This window comes from Mustela nigripes, chromosome 7 (assembly GCF_022355385.1).
Source record: "Mustela nigripes isolate SB6536 chromosome 7, MUSNIG.SB6536, whole genome shotgun sequence".
NCBI lineage: Eukaryota > Metazoa > Chordata > Mammalia > Carnivora > Mustelidae > Mustela > Mustela nigripes.
In genome coordinates, this window is record NC_081563.1 from 6,068,862 (window position 1) to 6,093,796 (window position 24,935).

The window sequence follows — 24,935 nt, forward strand, 5'->3', positions numbered from 1 at the left end:
AGTGGGCTCTGGGGCATCTCTTCTTGTCAGAGCACTTACGCCACCCTGGCAGCCCCACCCTCCTGATCTCAACCAGACTTGATTATCTCCCAGGAGGCCTCGCTCCACATACCATCACCCTGGGACATGGGGTGGCGGGGGCTCCCTGACACCGTTTTGTCCATAGCACACACAGACTCTGCCTCCCTCGTGCACAGCTCAGGATCCTGCGAGCGCCCTGGGCCCGACCCCAGTGACCCAGGATCGCCTCCCCATCTCGGGTTCCGCTGATGAATGACTTGAATTTCAAGTGCAACCTCAGTTCCCATCTGTCAGGTCGCAGAACATCTTCACGGGGTCCAGGCCTCGGGATGTGCTCATCTTTGTCAGCTCATCTTACCTCAAAATTCGGAGTTTTGCAGTTGAGTCCGTTGGAAGAGTTCCTAATACACAGGCCCTGTTTACCCTTGCAGTGTTGTTCTTTATTGTTCTCGAACAGGTTTGTGTCTGCTGAGCTTTGCCCCTCAGTTAGATGGCAGGCCCTTAAGGTCAGCGACTAATTCTTGGAGGCGAGTGGAGTTTGGGATGAAGAGCGCGTAGGTGTTAGAACCCGAGAAGCCTGCAGTAGAAGTTCATGTGCCCCTCAGAAAGCCTGTCACCGGAAATTCTCGAATCTTTCTGAGCCTCCCTTTCTTCACACATTAGGCGGGAATATTAATATTTTGAAAATATTAGTGAAGATTAACTGAGCAACAAGGCAGAAGTGATAGGCATGGCTCAGGGCACACGGTAAGCACGGTGGCCGCAAACATGCTCGCCGTGTGTTCCTTCAGCGGCGGACACCAAGGCCGCAGAGCCGTTGTCCATTTTCTTGAACCTTCCTTTGTGTGTTGTCGTGTTTCTGCTGCAAGTTCTGAGACTGTCTCCTCGTGTAGGAGAGAAACAGCATTTTAGATGTGAGCAGTCTACTTGCGGCCGACTGCTGTGCTCTGCTGGGTGAGGGTTTGTACAGATGGAAGCAGAAGGGGGGTCCAAGATGCTGTAGGGCAGCCAGATGTGTTTTTACAGCCAGGGAGCTGAGGCTGGCTTTCACCCTCTTCCCAGGTACCTACAGAGTCACCTCAGGACTGTCTCTTGGCTTACAAAGCCTGTTATATATACTCTTGCTTTTTAGGAAAAAAGTTTGCCCAGCTCTGCGTTAGGGTAGTGGTTCTGAAACTTCAGAGTGCCCGAGAATCCCCTGGAGGTCTTATTAAAACACGGGGTGCTGAGCAGCTCCATCTTTAGAATTTCTGGTTCAGTAGCTATAGGATAAAGCCTGGAGGATGAAGTATTTGCTGACTGAGTTCCCAGGTGACGCTGAAGCTGCTGGTCTTTGAGGATACAACCCCTCCCACGCATGCACACACACGCATGTGTGACTTTAAACATTTGGCCTGAGCCAGAGTGTAGCATGTGTCTCCCCACAGATAAAAAGCAAGTTTTTCTACATAATAGCAAGTATATTACATTTGCTCCTATGTTTCAAAAACGATGACAGTCCAGCTATCTTCATTTTCTAGAACATCTTGTGTATAGGTTTGCAGAAGCCTTTATTATAATGGTTTGTTGAGAAACAGTTTCTACAGTAATTTTTCCCACTCATCATAAGCTGCTTTCTGACCTCTTAAAAACATCCAGTTTGTATTTGTTCTAAAACTTTTTAGTTTAAAATGTCTCAAGCTCTCTCTCAGTCCAAAGGTGTTCTCCCCCTCCCCTGCACTGGGAAGTTGGAGCTAACATGTTTTAGCTGTTTGACCTAGCAGTGGGTGGAAAATTCTTCTTTATCAAGAAGGAAACAACGGGGAACTTTCATTTTCACTTCTCTAAGAATTACTCTATCTTGAAGACTTGATGCAGATCTTCTTACTGAGAGAGGGATATCTTCTTTACCCTTTATCTGAATGTCCTAGAGTAGTTGTCACTTCCTTGAAATGAGAAGTACAAAGAGAGAAATGCTGATTTTCCTGTAAACCCTTACCATCTTCCCCTTACAGAAGAAAATGAGAATTTAATAATTTTGAGTATGTATTTCTCCCTTTTTTACAGTGCTAATTAGAATATGGTTATTAAATTAATCCCAAGCTTAAAATTAATACAGAGAACTTTTTCTATTATACTTATATAATTTAAGGATAGAGCAGTTTGAAAGAAACCTGTGCAGTAGTTGAGGAAGTGATGTTTCATTGTGCACGAAGAAGGTACTGTATCTGGCATGATTTTCTACCATTACGTGAGAAAATAACTGAATCGTAGTAATCCTCAGGGATTGGCATGAGTAGGATGAAATAGCTATTCTGCTGCTTTGTTGTGGCACTGAAAGCCAGGGCATGGAATTTTTAAAAAGCAGTTTGGTGGTTCACCTCAAGAGAAATAAAACTCTTTATGTGGAAAGATACCCAGAGATGCTCATTGCATTGTCCCAGTTATCTCAGAGAAAACCTGAAAGCCTCCAATAACTGAATTAGGATATACTGCTTGATGGAACTATGGTTATGTAGCAACATGAAGAAAAATGCTTATGATGACATTTTCAGACTATAAAACTCAGGATACAAAATACATGTTACTGTGTCTGTGATCAAAAGGAATAGGAGATTATGACAAATGATAAAGAAAAGGTTTCTGTGTGGATGTTCATAAACTTGAGAGTGCAGGCATAATAATCTGACCCCCAAGAAGTATTTGTTGTGGGGCCAGCCCTGTGCTAGACAACTACCTCCATGAATACAGTCTGCACAACAGCCCTGTGAGTTAGGTACTATCAGCAACTCCATTTATTGGTGAGGTCAGTGAGGCACAGAGTAGTAATCTCCAGGGTTCTCAGCTAGCAATTACAGAAGCTGAGATTCAGAACCAGACCTGCTTCCCCATCTCTGCTTTTGACCGTGGAACCCCACTTCCTGGTGCTCAGTGCTCGGTGCACCAGCTGCGAACGAGGGTCCACAGTGGAGAATGAGCAAGCAGTAAGGCTGTGGGACCCTCCTGGATATCAGCTGGCTGAGCCATGGTGAGCCTTTTGAAGAACTCCAAGTGGTTTTGGTTGACCACAACTCAGCATGAACCAGTGTGTGAGAAGCTCAAAGCTGAGTCAGGTGACGTTGGGGGAAGTATGTTTAAAAAAAAAAAAAGTTGGTTACCCCTTTATTGAATTGTAAAAGCAACATTTTAAGAGGGACCTCAAAATCTTAGAGCTGAAAACCTCAACATAGGAGGACCCTGGAAGGACCTAGTACTTAGCTTGGGAGGTAGGGAGAGGGCATATCTGAAGGCTTTCTCTAGGACCAGGAAGTGAAGTGTATTTTCTGTTTCTCTTTAAAGGGTATTTTCATGGGAGCAAGCTTTGACTCAAATATGAGAGAGAAGTGAGCTGGTCATTGGAAGGATTTCAGCAAAGGCTTGGTGCTTCCTCTACGGAAGTTGTAGGGGTGGTGGGGTCATGGACTCTGAGACCTTGAGATGTTTTTTACTTACGAGTCTCTGAAATGCTTATGGTCTCTCTTCTGCTGGTTAAGAAGAATGATTGGAATTGAGGTGGGTAACTTGTGGAATCCTGTCAGCAGTGAACAGCATATTAATCACAGACAGATGGCTAATCAGAAGGAACGCTAACTAAGACTCTTAAAGTCCCACGTATTAACATGAATCATACTTAGGGTCATCGTATTTATTTGGTAGGGAGTTTAAGCTCATCTGGGCTGGGCTTTTTCACCTGGTGAGTCGGGTCTGTGGACAGACTTAAAGGGTCTGTGCATCCTGAAAATTGTATGGGAAGTTATATAAAGATGCTTTGTCCTGAGGTAATCAGAGGAGGTAATCAGAAACATTGTTCTGATTTTTACTGATGTCTGTGATAAAAGATTAAAGAACCAGTGATCTAGCTAAACCCCCATATTTTATAGATGTTGACTATCATCACAGAGTTGACTATCTGCCTTACTTACTGTAAAACATTGACTACATTATTCAGCATTATTCAGGGGGTCTCTGAATCTGTTCAGGGAGTCTCCAGACTCTGTCCACTTGCCCAGAGTCATAGAGCTGAAAGGTCGTGTGCGTGTGTACATATGTATATATGTGTTTATTGATCTAAAATCTTGCCTGCATGAGTAGCAGCTATTACCTGAGGCTTGGAGACCATTGGTTTTTCAAGGCTGCTGGTTTTTGGGCGTGACGACTTGGGAGGTCTTGGCACACCACAGGAGCGGTCTTTTCCCCTGGTCTGCAGTGCTCTCAAAGAAGAGGGGTGGCGGGGGGAGGAGTCTGGTGAGCATCTGTGAGTAATGGGAATTGTATCCTTAGGGATAGGGAGGCAGAAATCAAGAGGGGAAAAGGCTGAAAGCAATTTGCCAGGACAAAATGCACACTGTGTAATGTGGCTGGTCAAGCTGCTTTGCCAACAGGGGACATCTGTGTAATTGGATGTAAGGTTTCCAGTAGCCGGGAGTCCGGTCAGCAGATGTCTGCCTCCCTGTTTCCGTGCCAGATACCTGGGGATTCCAGGCTAAAGGAGAGCCAGAGCCTCTCCCTCCTCTGATGTGGTCGCAGAGCAACCTTAGGACGGGAAGCCGCTCTTTGGAGAACTTGTCTGGGGTGAGTCAGGCAGCTGGCTGCTCGTGGCTCTCATCTCCTGGACCGGCTTCCAAAGGACCAAACTCATAAGCTTTACCTCCTCTGGGAAGCCTTTTCCATCACCAGCCCTAGAAAATGTGCTCACTTCCATTTCGAGCTGCAGTCTCCCTCTTGTAACGTATGTGGTAATGGATTGTTCTCGAGCATTTCTCGTTTCTCGTCGTGCTGAGCTGTGCATTGGCAGGCGCCACGCTTTACTCATCTTTGTTCCTCCAAATCCAGCTTTCCTAGATGCAAGTCTTACCATGTCACTTTACAGCCTTTGGGGGCCCTTCGTTACCTGGGATGCATCTGGGCCCTGCCGGCTGCTCCCTGTCCTCTGGCCACACCTGTCCCCCCACCCCCAAGCTTCCCAGGGTCTTTCTGTCTCTGGCTGTGCTCTCTGCACCAAACTGACCGGCCACACCTGTCCCCCCACCCCCAAGCTTCCCAGGGCCGTTCTGTCTCTGGCTGTGCTCTCTGCACCAAACTGACCGCCTGTGCATCTTTCTCCCTTGCGGAGCTTTGCTTCTTGAGGGAGGGGCTCTGCTTCCGGAATATCCGTGTTCTTCAGTGCTTGCTGCCGGAAAGGATTTCAACATGATTGGATTTTTACCCTTTAGTACCAAGAATGTTCTTGACCGAGAGTGGGTATTCGGGAAATACAGGAAGAGTAAAGAGTAAATAAAAGTGAACCTTGATAGGCTTTCTGTACTCTGAGCCTGTAATCTAAAAGGACAAGAAAGCTAGCATAAAAAATAAACCTCGTCTAGTGCATCAGTCTCAGCACCCCCCCCACACACACACCCGAATGCACTTTTGCAAGCAGTGGGTGTTTTATATTGAGGCAGCTAGAGCTGTGTGGGGTCCTTCACACAGACTTCCGACGTCACCGTGTTGTCGTTTATCAAGGGCAGGATCAAAGAATATGTGGTGATCTCAGATGAAAGTGTTCCTGTTTCAGTAGCCAGACCTTGACGTTAATTAATAACTTCATCGCTCGCTTCCTGTGTTGGACGTAACCAGACTAGATATGTCCGTGATCCCCTCCATAAGGACTGGTGCTTTCCATAATGTCAAAGGGGACGCCCCAGGAAAGGGTTAAAGAAAATGAGCTTTGAAAATAGAAAAGAGCACAGAAGGTTGGAAACGTGGCAGGTGATGAAGCTCCAAGAGAGGGACCACATTTCTCTTGTCTTGCTTGTCTTGAGCTTAGGAGTTGTCAAATAGAAGGGTGTTCGCATCAAACCCTTTCTGGTTTGTAGGTCCCTGTGTCTTGTCAGAGCCATTCAAGTAGGTACTCAGGTTCCAAAGACTGCCTCTGTCGTGGCGGCTTGTCCGAGAGAGACTTCGGTGAAGAATTCACGTTGTGATACCCTCAGCAGGCACAGGCACAGGCACAGAGAGCCAGAATGCCCTAGCCATGGCAGTGGACACTTCAGTCTGTTCTGTCGTATTGATTCTACATGTTGTTTTCTAATTATAAAGATGATACACGCTTAGTTTAGAAGATTGAGAGGTGCAGTAGCACAGAGTCATGGCCGGGGGCCATTCCCACTCCCTGTGTGCGACAGGCTGCGGTGTGGGGGTGTGGGCTGGTGACCGCGGCCCCCAGGCTGGCTGTTCCCACTCCCACGGGAGCTCCCACAGCTGAAGGCTGCCCACTGGGGGAGGATGTGATGCTGCATGGACAGTGGGGCCCCGGGCCTGTACGCCAGCTGCCCTGGTGGCGCACTCGCCGTTTTCACCACCGCTTAGCATTTTGATGGATTTTCCTTGCAACCTCTTCTCTACTTTTAACTTTATAAAGTTGAGACTAAATATACAGTTTCATATCCTGCCGCCCCTTTTTTTCTTAAACGTGTTTTCTGTGCTGAGCATATTCCTACTTCATGATGTCAGAAGCCTCCAGAATGTTCCATTTTATAGAGACAGCTCTTCACTCATTTGCACATTGTTGGCGCTTTATACACTCTGTTTTCACTCTTGACAAGTTATTTGGCACACATACCTCTGATCACCTGGATTATTTCCTTAGAATGGATTTCTAGAAGTGAGATTATGGGATGTCAAATTGTCTTAGACTTTTGGTTCTGATTACCAGATGGTGAACTGAAAGGTTTTCATCTGGGCTGGCTCTGGAAATAAAGCTCTAAAAATGGTTTTCTCCCACGGGATGAAAGATCACAGGGCAGAGATCCTGTCGGAAACAAGATTATCTTTGACTTGAAGCAGTTGTTCCCTCAGGAGACTGTGCGCTCCAACTTGACCACAAAACCAGGCGATGTGTGGGGTCGCCAGCGCCAGGGGAAGTGGTCTCCTTCGTGTGCACTTGTGCAGATTGTGTGGACATTAAAATGATGGCACACGGTTGAATATTAATCAGTGTGCCATTGGGAGTGCCTTTGTAAAGCTACTACCGTAGAGAACATACGTCTCTTCTTAAACGTGCCCTTGGCAGAGCGGCCTGAGTGGGTGGTTGGTATGTGGGGGTGTCAGCAGGTGTTTGTGTCAGCTGGACCCCCGAGGGGCCCGTGGTCTGGCCAGGAGCAGGGGCTTAGACTGTCCCAGTCAGGGTGGCCTGCCAACCCCCGTTTCTCTGATTGTGGCCCTTGGTGTCTGGGTTACCAGTGCGTGTGCTTGGCTGGGGGCCAGGAGCACATTCGTGTTAACCTAGAGCCGAGAGTAGTGGCTGTGATGGACCCGTGGGGGAACGTTGGAAGACGGGGCGTCAGGAGACCAGAGATCTTGTTCCAGCTCTGCCGCACACCTGCTGTGTGAATGCGGGCAAGTCAGCACCTTCTCTGAGCTTTGGTTCCCTGTCTGTAAAGGCAGGATTCCGGACCAGGTCCCATTTCAACTGAAAAGACCCAGCAGTGGGTGCGGATGGCCCCTGGGGCCTGGGCTGCCGTGGGATGGTGTGGAGAGCTGAGAGCTACGGGCACGCAGGAGCTGGAAACCTACAAAAGCGTTCACAGCCTCTGAACACGTGGGGCTCCGCGCTACTCCCTGGGGTTGATTACCTGCCTGTTCCTTCTCTGGAAATTGCTGCCTAACTCTGGAACCTCAGTTCAGATGTCCCCTTCTTGGAGGCTCCGAATCCCAACACCTGCCATGTTTCAGGCCATTGTGGTGTGGTTTCGTCTTTCCCTAGACATTGATGCCAGCTACGGTGCTCACTCTTGTGTGTGTCCCGCCCCAGCGTACAGCCTTACCCCTGTTGCAGGGTTGGAGGTGATGAGCGAAATACTTGAGGTGGATGTAGAGGTTAGGTTGGTGGAGGGTGAATTGACTGGGGCCCGGGCTGTCGTTTGGCAGTGCTGGGGTCCTGGGCTTGCTTCCTCCCTGTGCTGGGCCTGCTGAGGAAGCGTAAAGGGGCTGCCTTTTGTCCTTTTCGGACCCAGCTTTTGAACTATATGCATTGGGCCTTCTCCTTGATAGGAGGGTTTGTTTTTTTTAAAACCACAGAATCAAGTAAACTAAAAAGCACACAATAAAATGCAGTCCTTCTAAATTCAGAATGGATGCGTGCTTGCTGGCTTCATAAGAGATTTTTCAGTGCGAATCTCTCATTTCATCCCTTTGATTGGATTGGTGGGAAGTGGGACTTTGGGGCTGTGAGGTGTGGGAAATGGAAGGGCTGTGGGGTTAGAATGGAGAAGAAACGGGGTCTTTCTTGTCCTGCTGTGGTCTCAGGGACTTGGATTCTCATGTCCCTAAGTCCCTCCCACATCAAAGACGTTTGGATCTGGATCATTAATAAGAACCAGAGTTTAAGATCTATTTGAACAACGGGGGAAGCAGGAGAGTGAGTTCTTTTTAGAGAAACAGCTTTCAACAATTTTGTAAATAAAAGCTGATAGACCAGTTTGGGCTCTTTCCAGAAACTTTATTCCCAAGCTATTTATTTCAGGTTCCTATTTTAAGTTTGTTTCTGGCAAAAGAAAGATAAAGGCACTCAACAACTTTCTGTTCTCTAGTAGGAAAATCTCAGACTTCGGGAGATCTGGAGCAGTAGCTCAGTCAGTGAGTACATATCTGTGGAGGGTTTACTGTTCCTCCGGTGGGGACCCTGTTGGGTGTTTCAGGAAGACACGGAGACATACGGCGCTATCATATTTTATCAAGAAGTTACAAATCTGTTTGCAAGAAGGGAATTTGTGTTAAAAACCCCAAGTAGATCAGCATGAAGAAGCTTCCACTGACTGAAGCTGGGACAATTTGAGCATCAAAAAGTAGATTACAGTGGACCAGAACACTTTAAATATAAATAAGGAAATTATGGTGATGATGAGCTCACAACTTCACGGATCATGATTGGAGTGTGGGAATCAACACGTTGTTTCAAAGATTTATAAGGGAAAGAATTTTTTTAAAAAGACTTTTATTTATTTTATTTGACTCAGAGAGAGATCACAAGCAGGCAGAGAGGCAGGCAGAGAGAGGGGGAAGCAGGTTCCCTGCTGAACAGAGAGCCCGATGTGGGGCTGGAACCCAGGACCCTGGGATCATGACCTGAGCCCAAGGCAGAGGCTTAACCCACTGAGCCACCCAGGTGCCCTGTAAGGGAAAGAATTTTTAAAAACACCCTATACCCAGTCAGTTGAGAAGCCCAGAAGGAGGGGTGATAGGAGGTTCATTAGCACTTGGTGCCGTAATGTGAGGTCTTGCTATTCCTCCTCTATGTGCTGGGCTAACTGCCAGTGAAGAGAAAAGATAGGTTCCTCCTCCCCACCGGTGACCATGGGCAGGGAGGCAGCCCGCAAGGTGAAAAGAGTGGGGATTCCTGCCCACCTCTTACCAACTGTGTGGTCTCCGGCAAGTCTCTAAGCCCTCTGAATTCTACTGGATTTATTCAGAAGGTAATAGGGATGATAATATTAAGAACTCACACTGTTATCAAGTTAAGTTGAACAAAGGCTTAAAGGCCACCTAATCGGCATTAATGAAAGGGAACTCCCCCCCCCCCTGCCTTTTGGGTATTCGTGTAGAGCGGCCCAGGCACGATTTGGGGGGCACCCAAGGCGACTTTGGCTTTTGTGTCCTGTTTCTCTAACCCAGTGGAGACCTCAGCCCCAGATGTCTGCTGTGGCTGTCACTCCCTTGCAAAGCCACACTGGAATTGCCCATGTCTTGACCACTAACCCTGAAACAGTTATAGAAGAGCATGTGGTTTGGAAGGAGCTTTCCTTTGCGGTTAAACCACATGTGCTAGAATTTTCTAACTGAAGTGAACTAGACGATGTAACTGACCCATCTCTGAAATAGAATTAAAAAAATCTAAAATGTGGGCCCCTGTTTGGGCTAGGGAAGCTGATTTTCTTGTTGAACTGAACACTAGTACAGAGGAGAACAGTGGGCTTTGGGGTGAAATGCACTTGGATTTGAAGCCTGGCTTGGCCGCTTGCTGGCCCTGTTTCCCAGGACAAATATTTAACCTCTTTGAGCGCCCCAACTTATGTTCACCATGATGGGGAAGAATGCGTAGGTCTTATTACAAAGTTGTTGTGAGGTTTAGAAAAAGCATACATTGTCCATATTCCGTAGAAATGACATCGTGCTTCTGTTTACCGTGTGTGCTGTTGGATCTTTGCTGAGTGTGGCTGAGCTTGTGTCCCTGGCTCTATTCTTTGCTTCTTACCTTAACCTTGTGAGTATCTCACAGCAGATTTCCAACCTTCACGTGGCTGAGACATTTGGCCATTTACTCACCAGAGTCCCACGCTCCGCGGAAGGCATGGGCCTGGAACCCAGATCTGGGAGCTCTTCCCGCTCTGACACACATTCTTCAGGGCCCCTGTGTGTGTTTTCCTGTCTTGTTTGCTGAGTGTAGTCTCAGAAATGCATTTAATTTATCTAGAACTCTCAGGTCCTTTTCTGAAATGGTAAAGAAAAAAAACAAGGGAAAGGGCTCAAACAGTGAAATTAATTTTCTCTTATATTTGTGAGGCCAATGTTGGAATCTCCAGAGGCCAGTACTGGAGGTCTAGGGCATAGCTCCTCACTGGTAGGATGGACAGGCACGCCGTTCATGGAATGTGGCTTGGGGTCAAGGGCTGCCCATCACAAATAAATGTTCCTTGTGTTTCCCCGGTCACCAGGCCCAGGAATTGGCATTGGCTGACAGTGGTTTAATTTACCTGAGGAAGAATCTGATGGCATTCACATACAAGTTTATGCTACATGTCTGTCTGCCCCGTTGTGCATACAAACTGGTCGTGTTACATTTCTCGTTGAAATGAGGAAAACATGGAAATCAGGCGCCTGGGACTCAGATGTCGTTTAAGCATCTGCCTTCAGCTCAGATGGGGTCCTGGGATCGAGTTCCGCATCGGGCTCCTTGCTCAGCAGGGAGCCTGCTTCTCCCTCTGCCTGCTGCTACTCCTCTTGCTTGTATTCTCTCTGTTTCCCTCTCTCTGACAAATAAATAAATAAAATCTAAAAAAAAAAAAAAAAGAAAGAAAGAAAAAAGAAAAGAAAAGAAATCAGGTGCTTAATGCAAACAACAGTTGTTTTATCACAGACTGGCTGGATTCACTTAGAAATGACCTAGAAGTAAGTGGATTATAGTCAACCACATTAACTTACTAGAAACCTGGGCCCCTCCACCTGCCTCCATTTCTGAATGAAAGATCTGAAGCCGGGTGGCAGCTTCTACAGTCTGATAAGATGCTTGTTATCATTTTGGTGTCCAAAAGGGATTGGGAACCACTGAGCTGGAGACCCAGAATCCAGGTTTCCATGCGTTAAGGCCTAATGATAGTAAAATGCCGTCAGATAGATTACAGGGGTTTGCTTTTTGTTGTTGTTATTCGGACAGAAGCTTGTTGTCTTGTATTTCAGGCACAAAGATAAGTATTTAGTCCCTGTCTTCTAAACATGTCTAACGTCGAGACATACGTTCCCAGTTTCAATGTCCATGCTGAGACCAAGGACAGGGCACAGGGCAGAGTCATGGAAGGCTTCCTGGAGGAAGAAGACATCTGTGGGATGTATAGCAGTCAGGGAAGGCAGGCACCTGAACAGAGGATGTGTCTGAGAAGAACACAGACACACTCAGTTGACCTTTGTGGCCCCAGCCCGTGCTCCAAGGTCCACAGCTCCTGCCATGTGGAAAGGAGAGCCGTGGCCTGTGGCTCTGGTTCAGGGCTCACGCTTGAGAGGAATGGGCATCTCTTTCTGAGTTTCTAGGAGAGGACCGAGTCTGTTGGCTGGGCTGGTGCTTCCTGCCATCTTATACACCACAGAGGGGTCCTAGGAGATGTGGGAGGCCTCGGGGTACCCTTGGAGCCTCATCCGACATGCTGGAGGCGGGGGGGCTTGTGCAAGGAAGCTCTTCCCATCCTGGTCATCATGACCCTCCTTCCTTGGGATCCGTTGCCAGTGCAGCGGGACCGTTGTCAGGACAACAAAGTGATTTCTGCTCCGGTGCAGCTCGACACTTTTCAGATTCGTATCCTGCTAATGTGTTCAGTTTTATTCACAACTTAGGAAGAAGCTGTTAAGCGCGAGGATGGAGAGGTTGCTGTACTAACGGGGCGTCTCCCGCTGCTGTTGTAGCTCACGTGGAAAACGAGGAGCAGTACACCCAGGCTCTGGAGAAGTTTGGGGGCAACTGCGTGTGCCGAGATGACCCGGATTTAGGCAGTGCGTTCCTCAAGTTCTCGGTGTTTACAAAGGAGTTGACAGCACTTTTCAAAAACCTGGTAAGTGTCCTCACACACAGGAAGCTGTTGGGCCGCGGGTCGAGCGCATGCAGTTCCTTTAGTCGGAAAGGTAGCCCGTGGAGGGTAGCCGAGGTTTGTGCTCATCTGGGAATACATTTTAAAGCTCATGCAGTGCCTAAAGGAATTATATTTTCTATACCCATTTGGTCACTTTGGAATAAATTTTAGAATTGTAATTTTTACGGTAACATGGCTTTTTTAATTCAAGTGCGCGTTTTAAATATACACAGCTGTGGGACAAAATGGATAAATGCGTTCATCTTCTTAAGGGCCCCTGACTTCAGTTTTTAAGTTTATAAACTACATAGAATCATCTGTTTCTGGCAATTATGGTGGGCATTTAAACTTAGAATATTTAATAAATATGTTCCAGGCCTGTCTTACACAGCAAGGTAACCCAAAGCACAGAAATTGCCATGAATATTTAAAGGCCTTTTATGCTCCCAAATGCAAAGCCCAAAAAAAGTCGCTTTTTAAGCAAGTGGGAACGTGGAGTCGGGACTCTTGCCTGTGGTAGGTGCCGGGTAACGTGGGTGAATGGGGTTCTTTCTTGTGCTTGGCAGCTCTGTGCCTTCCTCGCTGTGGGAACAGAATTCTGAACAAGTGGGCAGCCTGAGAGGGTGTTTGTGACCCCGCTGCCTGGCTTCTTCCACAAGAGGAATACACACTGGGATGGCCCCAGCCTCCCTTTCCTGTTTTTCTCCCCCAGCTTCAAAAGGTCATGGGTGACCGGAGCAGGTCAAGGTCGCAAACAGCAGTGCCATTCTCATTTCTCCTGTCAGCAAGCAAATAACAAGTGAAAAAGTAGCTTATCATTCTTGAAATGGTGATGATGGCGGGTTTGTACGTCTGGCCGTGGCGGGGCAAAAAGAAGGGAACATTGTGTATGAGTTAAAACGTGGAAGGACAAGAACCAGATCCTTAAGGCTCTGGGTCTCTCTCCCCGTCTTCACTTGTAAGAGATTTCAGTTGGAAATGGTAAAATCAAAAAGTCGTTACTGTTCTTAAGTTTTTTACTCGGGCTCATTTGCAATCTCTTGGGGACTTTTGTTGAATTCATCACCCACTTCTTCCTGCTTCCAACAAGCTGGTGGCAAGCATCCTGACTGGGGATCCCTGGTCTCCCGTTAGCCCTGCTCCCTGGACCCTGGCAGACATGCTTATTAGGCTCTCACCACGGAGTCAGATTGGAGCCTTTTTTATTTCAACTGGAGAAACCGAATGGCCCCAGGGAAGACCTGTGGGGGCCTCTTGGGACACTGTCAGCCCACAGCCCACCCCCCCAGCCCCTTCGTGGGTCAGCCCCTCCGTGACTCTGGGCACCTCACGCCAAAGTATGAGTGAACAGCCTCCAGAGTGAAAGAGACCAAAACAAGCAGAGGTGAGGACTTAGAGGAAACAGGAGTAATGCAGACTGCAGAAGAAGCTTTAAAGAAACTGTATTTAGGGGCATGTGGGTGGCTCAGTTGGTTAAGCAACTGCCTTTGGCTCAGGTCATGATCCTGGAGTCCTGAGTTTGAGTCCCACATTGGGCTCCCTGCTCAAGCGGGAGTCTGCTTCTCCCTCTGACCACTCTGCTCTCATGCTCTTTCTCTGTCATTCTCTCTCTCTCTCAAATAAATAAATAAAATCTTTAAAAAGAAATAAAAAGGAAAGAAAAGAAGAGAAACTACATTTAATTCTGCTGAGTGATGGGGCGCCTGGGTGGCTCAGTGGATTAAGCCTCTGCCTTCGGCTCAGGTCACGATCTCAGGGTCCTGGAATTGAGCCCGACATCGGGCTCTCTGCTCAGCCTTCCCTCTCTCTCTGCCTGCCTCTCTGCCTACTTGTGATCTCTCTGTCAAATAAGTAAATAAATAAAATCTTTTAAAAAAATTTTTTGAGAGGGGCGCCTGGGTGGCTCAGTGGGTTAAGCCGCTGCCTTCGGCTCAGGTCATGATCCCAGGGTCCTGGGATCGAGCCCCGCATCGGGCTCTCTGCTCAGCAGGGAGCCTGCTTCCCCCTTCTCTCTCTCTGCCTGCCTCTCTGCCTGCTTGTGATTTCTCTCTCTGTCAAATAAATAAATAAAATCTTTAAAAAAAAAAATTTTTTTTTTGAGAGATTGGAATAGACTTTATATCAGAAGGCAGGAGTAGGGATGCAGCCATGGTTAAAGAAAGGGGGGAAATGATTCATGTAAGAAAACATAAAAGAAAAAATCCGGTGACATGGCTGGAATAGGAGTCTGTCAGAAAATGTTTCAAAAAACAAAGCGAAACAATAGAAAAGTAGAAAACTGATCACAGACATGATGATGAATCCTTCAGGCCCGTCAGTCAGTGGACAGGTGCCTCAGAATGAATGGAAGACAGGAGAGTGTCACGAGGACAAGATGGTCCCTGAACTCCAACCGCTTGTGTCTCCAGATTGAAGGCTGGTCAGAGCCCAGAACAGGGAGGGAGGAGGCCTCTGAGCATCTGTGTGAAATTGCAAACAGTCTTCACACTTCCAGAAGGCACATGGTGGATTAGGAATCAGTGGTTTCGGACGTCTCCGCAGTAGCACTGGGAACTTGAAGGCATGGAGCAAGTCCACTAACCTCCTGGGGAGCAGGATTCCAACCTGGAGCCACAGGCAGCTGCGCATGCGAGTAGAACCAGAGATATTTTCAGTCAGGCAAAGCTCAAAACGTTCAGCTCCTGTGCGTCATTTCTCTGAAACTCCTTCAGGATGTGCTTTAGCAAAATGAAAAGGAAAGCCAAGAAAGAGGAAGATGTGTGAGTCAGGAAACAGGATTGAGCCAGAAGGGAGGCGGCGGGAGGGATCCCCGGAGGATGAGCAGGGCCTCAGGCAGGGGCCTCCCCGACCCCCTCACCCCCAACCCCGCCCCGCTGAAAGCCGCTCCTCTTCCTCTCCATTCAGCTGCTGCCCAGACCTGGCTTTTCTCAGTGTAGAATGGAGGGAGGAGTGTCACACCTGGTTCTGTGTAGAGACTCCAGCTTCGTTTACTTAATCTTTACAACAGCTCCCTGGAGGGAGCCCGGTTCTCCCGCTCTGGAGATAACTGAGAAGGCGCTGGGGACGGTGGAGAAGGGCCCACCTTAGCCTTCCCCACAGTGGAATCCCCAGGAGGCCAGCTTGCACTTCCTTGCCAACATGAGCTGCTGTACAGTTAACAAAACTGCCCCTTCTGTTCTTGGTTTTCTGCAAAACTGAAGACCAGGTAGGTTGGGACCTTGCCACGGCGGCTTTGCCACGTTGAGCATTGCGGGCATCAGGAACAGCAGCAAGGCCCGGCTGCCCACTTTTCTGCCATGAGGAAGCCGGCAGTGGCCATCGCTGCTGAGCACGCATGGGGTGGCAGGCCGTGAGCTGGGTGTGAAGGGGACACTCGCTCGGTCCTCCTGACCCCTGTGCAGGACAGCGCCTGCTACCTTCATCTAACAGGGGCACAGACTCAAAAAATGACTTCCCTGGTCTGTAGCCAGTGAGCAACAGAGTTGAGACCGCCAAATCTATGCTCTGTCCATGGCGGCATTTAAAGAAGTTAAAGTTTCTTGTAGACTCTTCTGGAGGGAAAAAGACGGAGCAGGAAGGTCGGCGGTGCAGGGAAAGCTTTAAGGGAGACGTGGGCTGGGCGGGGCTGCAGCGGCCTGTGCGGTGGGGCCTCAGTTTCCTCCGTGGTGGGAGCACCAGGCCCACTCAGGGCCAGCATCGAGAGGAAAGCGGTGGGTGGGGGGGGGGGGGTTCTTTGTCAGCTAGAGCCCAGCTCGCGGGTGACACCCTGGTGTTGTCAGGAGACAGGAACCCAAGTCCTGGTGGTAGTGGCTTTGAGTCTGGGTGACTCCCTTTGCTTTCAGCTTGTATTTTATGGAGTTAAGGTTGTTGATCCTGGCTCTGGCAAAGATCAGAGAGAGGGAGAAAATCTCTTACTTGTGCCAAAATTAAATTCACCAGGTCTGATTTTCTGGGCCAGGGCCCGTGGCGAAGCCATCCAGCCACTAGAGCACCGAAGGGGCCGCTTCTAAGAAGCTGTTGCTGAGAGTGAGCGGATTACAGGAGAATTCTCCTTTTTTGGTATTTTGTATACCATTCTTACTCCTATTTTTGGTCACATCTGTCCTATCTCTTATTTTTAAAGCCTTGCTTTTCCTTTCTCTCAGGCATTTAAAAACATTTCCATCTTGGGTGGCTAAGATGGTCCATTCTGCCCTTGTCCACAAAGGAAAATGACCACCTACCTGCATTGTGGCAAGAGAGGATGTTTATAAAGCAGTTGGAGCGTCTCCAGAGAAAGGCCAAATTAATATAGAGTGAGATTTTGTTACTAACGGGTGAGATTCTCACCTTCACAGAGCCTCTGAATTTTCTCTGCGGTTATGCAGGATAAGGGGAGAAATACGGCAGCTCCAGAAATGGAACGTGTGAAATGAAACTGGTTATGAAGTCAGCCCGGTTTCTTAGGTTCTTTTCCTCTTACCAGATGGATGTGAGAATCCTGGAAGGATTTTCCAGGGACCACTTCTGTGCTGGGAGGTAGCTTTCTAATGAGTGGCTGCATTAGAGGACAGATTGCAGAAAGGTCATTCCCAGATATGCAGTCCCTGTCTTTTTTTCAGAGACTTGGGGGTGATATGTATGTGCTCCCTGTCCGCAGAGCTGCCCCGGGGGGAAACAGGACCAGCAGATGCTCAGGGAAGGATGGAGTCCCGATGTGAGATCTGGGGGCAGCCTTGGGGCTGAGGAAATCTACTTCACTCACAATGAAAGAGGAATTTGAGGGGCGCCTGGGTGGCTCAGTGGGTTAAGCCGCTGCCTTCGGCTCACGTCATGATCACAGAGTCCTGGGATCAAGTCCTGCATGGGGCTCCTTGCTCAGCAGGGAGCCTGCTTCTCTTTCTACCTCTGCCTGCCACCCTGCCTGCTTTTGTTGTTTCTCTCTCTCTGACAAATAAATAAATAAATAAAATCTTAAAAAAAAAAAGAAAGAAGGAGGAATTTGAAAATTCCACCAACACACACCTAAGTTAAGAATTCATTCATTCATTAGGCAGCTAATCGGTGTTACAAGATATTCTAGGAGCAGAGCAAAGCGCTAGTGAGGTTCTGTTGGGGTGTGGGGCCGCCTGCGACCTTGTCCTTGTGAGTGGGCAGAGCCTGGCAGAGGCATCCCAGCCTGCCGTGTGGATATCAGCCGGGTTCTCCTGCCACGCTCTCCGGTGTGGTCTGACTGAGCTCAGACTAACAGAGCGTGTCACATCCCTTCGAGGACAGAGAGCTTTCTGCTAGGTGTCTTCACCCTCCAGACTTGCGCATATGTCTCCTCTCTTTCTCTTTCTTTTTTAAAGATTTTTTATTTATTCATTTGAGAGTGAGCATGTGCACATGTGTGAGAGCTCAAGCAGGGGGAGGGAGGGAAGGGAAAGGGGGAAGCAGGCGCCCCACTGAGCAAGGGGCCTGATCCCAGCACCCTGGGATCGTGACTTGAGCTGGAGGCAGATGCTTAAGCCACTGAGCCACCCAGGTGCCCCGTACTACTTCTTTTTTAACTTCATTTATTGAAAATGTCTTACATTAAAATGTCTTACCTTCTTATTAATAACAGGGGCACTGATCATGATCTCTTCTTTTTGGGAGGAAGACTTGTTTTGGGCTTAAATTACTGAACTATGCCGAAATTTAGAAAACCCCTGGCATCTTGTACGTGGTCTATGGCCCGTCTCTGCCCCTAGACTGGTGCCAGACTACCCACTTTCCATTTCGGACATTTTAGTATTCTGATACTCTTGTGCCTGCTGATTGCTGGGTTTTACTGCTGCCGGCATCTGCCTCCACTGTTTCTCGTTCCACAGCGCTGGGAGCTGGAGCACAGGCTGGCTTGGCTTGCAGGCTCTTGTATGCAGAGTAAAGATCTCCCAGCTCTGAGTGCCGAGGGCTGGAGAGCTGGGCGGATGGAGTCTGTGGACAGGCCAGCTGCCGGTTACTCTGGATGCCCAGAAACCTTCGCACTGACTTCTTAACTGGCCTCATGTGCAGCTGGAGATTCTTTGTCTTAGACTTGCAAGTCTTCAGGCCTGTAAGCTGCTTCCTACGCTCCCAAGTCCCCGACCAAAAATAAAAGCATGTCCTTAGTTTAACCAGAACAACAAAAACAGTAAAGCTAATGTGAGAGCCTCTGTGTCTTGGTTGTAGCACAGACACCTAATACGTCTAAGTGTATTTTGATACTGTTTCTTCCCTTCTTTTTCTTTTGGAAGACATTGCTCCCTTCGTGTAATCCTCCTGGTACACGGACCTGTAGACGCGAGAGAACGTGGGAAAAGCTGGGGCTGGGAACAAGGCCTCCAGAGGGGTTGACCAATCGTGCGCTGGGTACTGGGCCCACTCTGGCGCTGTCCAGGCGGTGAGCACTGCCCTCTGGCCAGGGAAACACAAACGCTTTTATTAGAAGCACCGTGTGCTCCGGTGGCCACGGTGCGAATGCCACAGAGCCTGAGGACGCGGCCCCCGCCTTGGGTCCTTGAGTCCCTGGGCTGGAGGTGGGGCCAGGGAGTCCTGTGGGCATCCCGAGGTCCTCAGGCTCATCTGCATGTGGACATGGTGGCAAGTTCATGAACACGTGCCTTGCATGAATCTCTAATGACTTGCCAGATGCGTGGAGGATGCACTACTAGGGACGAATCAGTTGAAGCGTTAGTGAGCTCCAGACAGGGTTTGTCTCTGTTCTCTCTCACCATCCTGTTTTCTCTCAACTGGTGGCTGCTAAAGGGACAATGGCCATGACATAGGGGACTTTGTGAAATCTAAGCGAGAATGTGTGGACAGACGGGATTAGGAGACGTGCATGAAGGCAAGGGTCAGCTGTCCTGGCCGCCCCAGAGCAGGAGGGGGCCGGATGAGAGGCCTCAGTGATCGGGAGGCCACAGGGACCGATCTGCCTGGGTAAAAGCCGGGACAAGTTGCAGTAGCTCGAGGAGAAGCCATAGGGGGAGGAGGAGACAGCAGGTATTTGCTGTTCCAGGGGAGGTTGGTAAGGAGAGAAGACAGTGACGAAGGGCCAGAGCTGGTGGCTGGACGAGGTGGTGATACAGAAGGGGGTCTGTAAGCTGTCGAGCCCTGCTTCCCGTGTCTCCTCCCATTGGTGAGGGGCTCAGCCCGGAGTCCAGCCCCCGCCAGTCTGTGTAGATAAATTCAAGGTCCTAGCTCCTCCGTGTACCTTCCCTTCTGTCTGGGAATTTTCAGCTATTAATCAGTCATTCCTTGAAATCGAAAACTTGGCAAATCGCATCAGTACCTGCATGTCTCAGATTCTACTCGAAGAGTGTTTAGACATTGTCTCATCCCTGCCCCCAGAGCCCCTAGCCTGGACTCCAGTGGAATCACCTGGGGCTTCTTAGAGATGCAGACTCCCAGGCCCTTCTCCAGGCCTCCTGCACCAGAATCTTCCTTTTTGTTAGATCCCCAGAGGGTGAGAAGCATTAATCTAGAGCAGTAGTTCTCAAAGTGCGGTTCCCGACCAGCAGCACAGGCATCATCTGGAACTTGTTAGAATAAAAATCACGGCCCCACGCTGCACCTGCTGAATGGTGGTTCTCAAACTTTGGTGCAGCGACAGCACCGGGAGGGTGGTTAGAACACTTTGTTGGGCCTGTTCTCAGAGTTCCTAACCATGTGCACCTCTGCTGAGTTTCCCAGTGATGCTGATGTCACCAGTCAGGAGCCGACCATCGTAGAGGACAGCCGGTGAGGTGCCTCCGAGGCTGACCCCCAGGGAGACGGGGACGGTAATGCTCAGGCCTCGCTGGGGCTCGCAAGTATCTCCCATCCTTGGATTCTAGGAGGCAAGAAGTTTGAAACACCCTGGTTGATGGCGTAGTTTTCATGTCAGGAGATGCTGTGGGATCCTGGGTGGTTCTGGTGCTCTCGGGGGCCTCGGAGTCGGCTGTCCGCGGGGTTCGGCACAGCTGCGTGGAGCTGGAGCTGAAGCTCCCGCCCCTAATGGAGGAGAGGGGCGGAGGGTCACTGTTTTCTCTCCACTTAGAACGTGAAAGATCAAAACAGCGTGACTGGCGGAGACGCAGCGTGGAAGGCAGAAACCGACCGCTAAGCTGTAGCCCGCCGCGTGTCTGGTATGAAAGTCGCCGGGGTGTGTTTTTGGCAGCTGGCTGGTTTTGATCTTTCAGTTTGTGTTAAACTGAACTCAAGATCAGTGTAAGTTCCCCCGCCTTTTTTTTTTTTTTTTTTTAAGATTTTATTTATCTATTTGACAGAGATTGTAAGTAGGCAGAGAGGCAGGGAGAGAGAGAGAGGAAGGGAAGCAGGCTCCCTGCCAAGCAGAGAGCCTGATGCGGGGCTTAATCCCAGGATCCTGGTATCATGACCTGAGCCGAAGGCAGAGGCTTTAACCCACTGCGCCACCCAGGTGCACCCCCCCCCCTCCCTTTTTAATTAAACCAGCAGAGTGGTTCTTCGGCCAAAGGCAGCGGCCTGGGTGGGGGTGGGGGTGAGTGTGGGGCGGTGTGTCCTGCAGACCCCAACCAGCGCCCTCGCCGGCCAGGGAAGAAGTCTCTGCACTGACCCCAGAAGCGAAAGTGACCTGGATGGTTCTCCTGTTGAACCGCTTGTGTAACAAGGAACCAGAAGGGAGCTCCGATGTAGGTGGCCGCTCGGAGGGAGCGCGTAGTCAGCCTCCCAGCTCCTCCTGCTCTGGTCTTGGGGGATGAATCTGTCTCTGGCAGCGAAATGCCGGGACAAGCTGTGGCTTCGGCTTCTCTGCTCAACTCTGCTTCTTCTCATTGGGATTTGGGGACCAGGTGGGCACCTTAGCCCTGTCTAGCTTTGCCCATCTGTAAAACGGGGATAACTGCACCTACTTCTCAGAGTAGTTGTAAGCAAACCGCCCAGGGCCATTTAGGGATTTAGACCATTGTACCTGATACCATCTGCTTCTACAAAAACCTTTTTGCCTGCATGCTCATTCTTTTAAATAAGCGGTCTTTGGAAAGCACATAGAAAACTTCTTTGAATCCGCCAGGCACACTTCTGCCTCCGTGCCTTCCTGTTAGGAATTCCCTCTGCAGGAATTTTCTCCCACCGGATCTCCCCCAGCTCTGTGGCTCCCTCCCTCCACTGCTCGAATGTCACCTTCTCAAAAGGCCTTCCGACCCTGATTTGAGAGTCCCAGCCCCTGAATCATCATAACACCTTTCTTTGTAAGTTTGTTGTAACCCCAAACTGAAAATAACTCCACAGCCTGTGACAGGCGTCGTGATCCCCCGACTGTAGTCTTGCGGGACCATGCAGCAGTGCTCAGCGAGGAACAGGAGTGCACTGTTGGTGCTGCAGCATGGATGGCTCTCCAAGTAGGGAGTGCTCACTCCCCAGGCAGGCAGCCACAGAGAGGAGTGCGTGCCGCAGGATTCCGGAGGTGTACAGTTCTGGGGAAATGAAAACTGTTCTCTGGTGACAGAAGTAGATTGGTGGCTGTCCAGGGACCGAGGAGCTGGGAGGTGGGGCTTGCAGAAGGGGCACAAAGAAACTTTTAGGGGGTAGATATGTTCACTGTCTGGATTTGGACAAGGGTTTGATGTGGGTGTGTGTATGTATATGTCATAACTTACCAAATTGTATACTTTAAAATGTGGGTAGCTTCTTATATGTTAATTATACCTTAATAAAGTTGCTTAAAATTTGTTTAAGCTGTTGGGTTAAGGCATTGCCATTCAGTAGAACTTTTGCATGGATGGAACTGGCCAGTATCTGCTCCCACATAATAAGCCAGTAGCCTCGTGGAGGTCTTGAGCACTTGAAATATGGCTGTTGCAACTAAGGAGCTTGGTCTTTAACCTGATTTAATTTTAATCCATTTAAATGTGAGCGGGTATGTGTAGCTGGCACCTAGCATGCTGGACAGCACAGGTGTATAGCTGTACCTGCTACCCCAACACATCTAGCAACACCACCCACACGTTCTCCTGGGTCTTAGGCTCTGGCTCCTGGAGAGAACTGGAGGTTTCCAACAGGTGGTGACTGTTCCGTACATACTTATGCTTAGTAATACTGAAACCTCTGTGAAGAATTGTGCCCTTATTTGAATCAGTGAGGTCTGAGGTCTTTTTGCAACTTTCCACCCCGACAAGGAGGTGCTGGGCCTCCTTGTGGTTGGCCTTTCTTTGAAGCCTTGCTTTTACTTATTTGACTCTGTGATTGAGCAGCATTTGCTCACGTTAAAAAGAAAAGAATAACTTCACGGATCTGAAAGTGTCATCTGCCTCTGAGGTTTCTCATGAACGAGGCAGATTAAAATAAACTTCTGTGACACAGGTAGATCTCAGTGAGATTCTTTAGCTGTGGTTTATATAGGGATACATTGGCCTCTTAAGGACAAGCTGATTATCCCCAAAGAGAATTGGACCCTGTTAAGGATTTTGGAGGGAAGCCCTGGGAAGACCTGTTCTTTTCTAGATTCATAGGCCTGGAGGTAGGAAGTCTGCCCAGTGACTTTCCCTGTTATGATTCTCTCTTGTGCTGCTTCTTAAAAATAGCTCTGATAAGAGAATCCTGTCTGGGATTCTCACTTGGCAGAGCCAGTTTCCTCATTGCCTAAGTCAAGGAGGTGGCAGCACTGAGGTTCCCAGGCAGGGTTTACAGTGGGACCAAGATGGAGCCTTGGCCAGGTCAGCAGCAGGTGGTCACCTGTGGCCAGAGCTAAAAGAGCAGGTGAGGCGGTGCCCCTGGGAGCTCAGGAAGCATAGGAGGGAAAGTAGAAAGATTTTATAGAGTATGGAAGTGACAAAGCAGGGACAAGGAATTTTAAGACACCCCCACCCCCACCACAAAAAAATAGGAAGAGCAGCACGGAAGGGTGGCTTTTGGATGGCTATGCCCCCCCCCACTCATCTCCTTGTCGGTGTCTGTTCCCCAGTCGGTTGCAATCGCATACTGAGGTTTTTCTTGCTCTCCGCTCACTAGCCTTGTCTGCCCCACCGACTGAATCATTTTATTTCTCCTTGTGAGATCACAAACCTTTGACTACTTACTGACTCATCTTGTCAGACTTTTCCAAGTGAACCCAGGAAAAGTGAAGACAGGAAGAGAGAAGAGAGGATTGTTACTTTCTGGATTGCCTATATGCAGGCACCTGCCTACTCGGAGAACGTGCGACTCTTGATCCCAGCCGGGGTCATGGGTTTGAGCCCCGTGTTGGGTGTAGAGATTACTTAAATAAAAACTTTAATCAGGGGGCGCCTGGGTGGCTCAGTGGATTAAGCCGCTGCCTTCGGCTCGGGTCATGATCTCAGGGTCCTGGGATCGAGCCCCGCATCGGGCTCTTTGCTCAGCAGGAGCCTGCTTCTCTCTCTCTCTCTCTGCCTGACTCTCCGCCTACTTGTGATCTCTCTCTCTGTCAAATAAATAAATAAATAAAATCTTTAAAAAAAAAAAAAAAAAAAAACTTTAATCAGGGCGCCTGGGTGGCTCAGTGGGTTAAGCCACAGCCTTCGGCTCAGGTCATGATCCCAGAGTACCCATCGAGTCCCATATCGGGCTCCCAGCTCCATGGGGAGTCTGCTTCTCCCTCTGACCTTTTCCCCTCTCATGCTTGCTCTCTCTCAAATAAATAAAATCTTAAAAAAAAAAAAAAAAAAAGGTAGGGGGGGCCTGGGTGGCTCAGTCGTTAAGCGCCTGCCTTTGGCTCAGGTCAAGAGCGCAGGGTCCTGGGATCAAGTCCTGCATCAGACTCTCTGCTCAGCATGAAGCCTGCTTCTCCCTCTCTCTCTGCTTGTGTTCCCTCTCTTGTTGTGTCTCTCTCTGTCAAATAAATAAATAAAATCTTAAAAAAAAAAAAAAGAAGACTCCCTATTTGCTGTTAGTATTAGATCCCTAGTCAATAGCAGTGATTGAACTTAATAGTCTATAATCAGATCATGCTAGGTGTTTCAGAAAGCCATGTTACATAATACATGTGTTAAAAAGGAAGTCAGAGTACAAGAAAGCCCGGTGCTTGCTGGCACTAAGGAAATATTCTGGTTGGATTACCCAGGGATGGTTTAATTCTTCCCATAGGTCATAAAAATTTCATTACTCATGAATTGAGGCCAGGGCTGCTGAGCACAAGGATATGTACTGGTTTGGGCTGTGGTTTTCACCCCTGTGGGCCAGAACAGAAGATGGTTCATTCAGCTGAGGCGCCAAGGCATAGGGGACTGCCCCAACACATGGAGGAAGAGTCAGAGCCCGACCTTTGTGCCGTGGGGCACTCTTGCCAAGACAGAGCACCTGGGCTCCTGTGTGTGTTCTCCAGCCCCGGCAGAGACGTCATTTCCTGGGACACTCACCCTGAGTCAAAACATAGAGCCTTAAAAGTGCAGAGGCCCGTGTCCAGGAGGACAACGCTGGATTAATGAGTTGGTCCATTGATTGGGATTCTGTTTATATTTGTAATGGTATATTTAAAAAAAAAACAACCAGCTTTATTGAGGTATATTTTACTTATCCTCTCAAGTATATAAGTCAGTGATTTCTAGTAATTCTGCCAAGTGGCATAACTGTGACTGTACATCGGTCTGGAGATGGTTTCTGCTCCCAGTAAGCTCCCACCAG

The 24,935-nt window shown here is 48.9% G+C and overlaps 1 protein-coding gene across 1 annotated transcript in view; it reads left to right on the forward strand.

Annotated features, from left to right (window-relative positions):
- ASAP2 (ArfGAP with SH3 domain, ankyrin repeat and PH domain 2) overlaps positions 1–24,935 on the forward strand; it is a 110,738-nt gene that overhangs the window by 9,798 nt on the left and 76,005 nt on the right. The window contains exon 3 of the mRNA XM_059407516.1: positions 12,190–12,335. Within this exon, the coding sequence (XP_059263499.1) occupies positions 12,190–12,335 (146 nt within the window). The remainder of the gene's footprint in view (positions 1–12,189; positions 12,336–24,935) is intronic.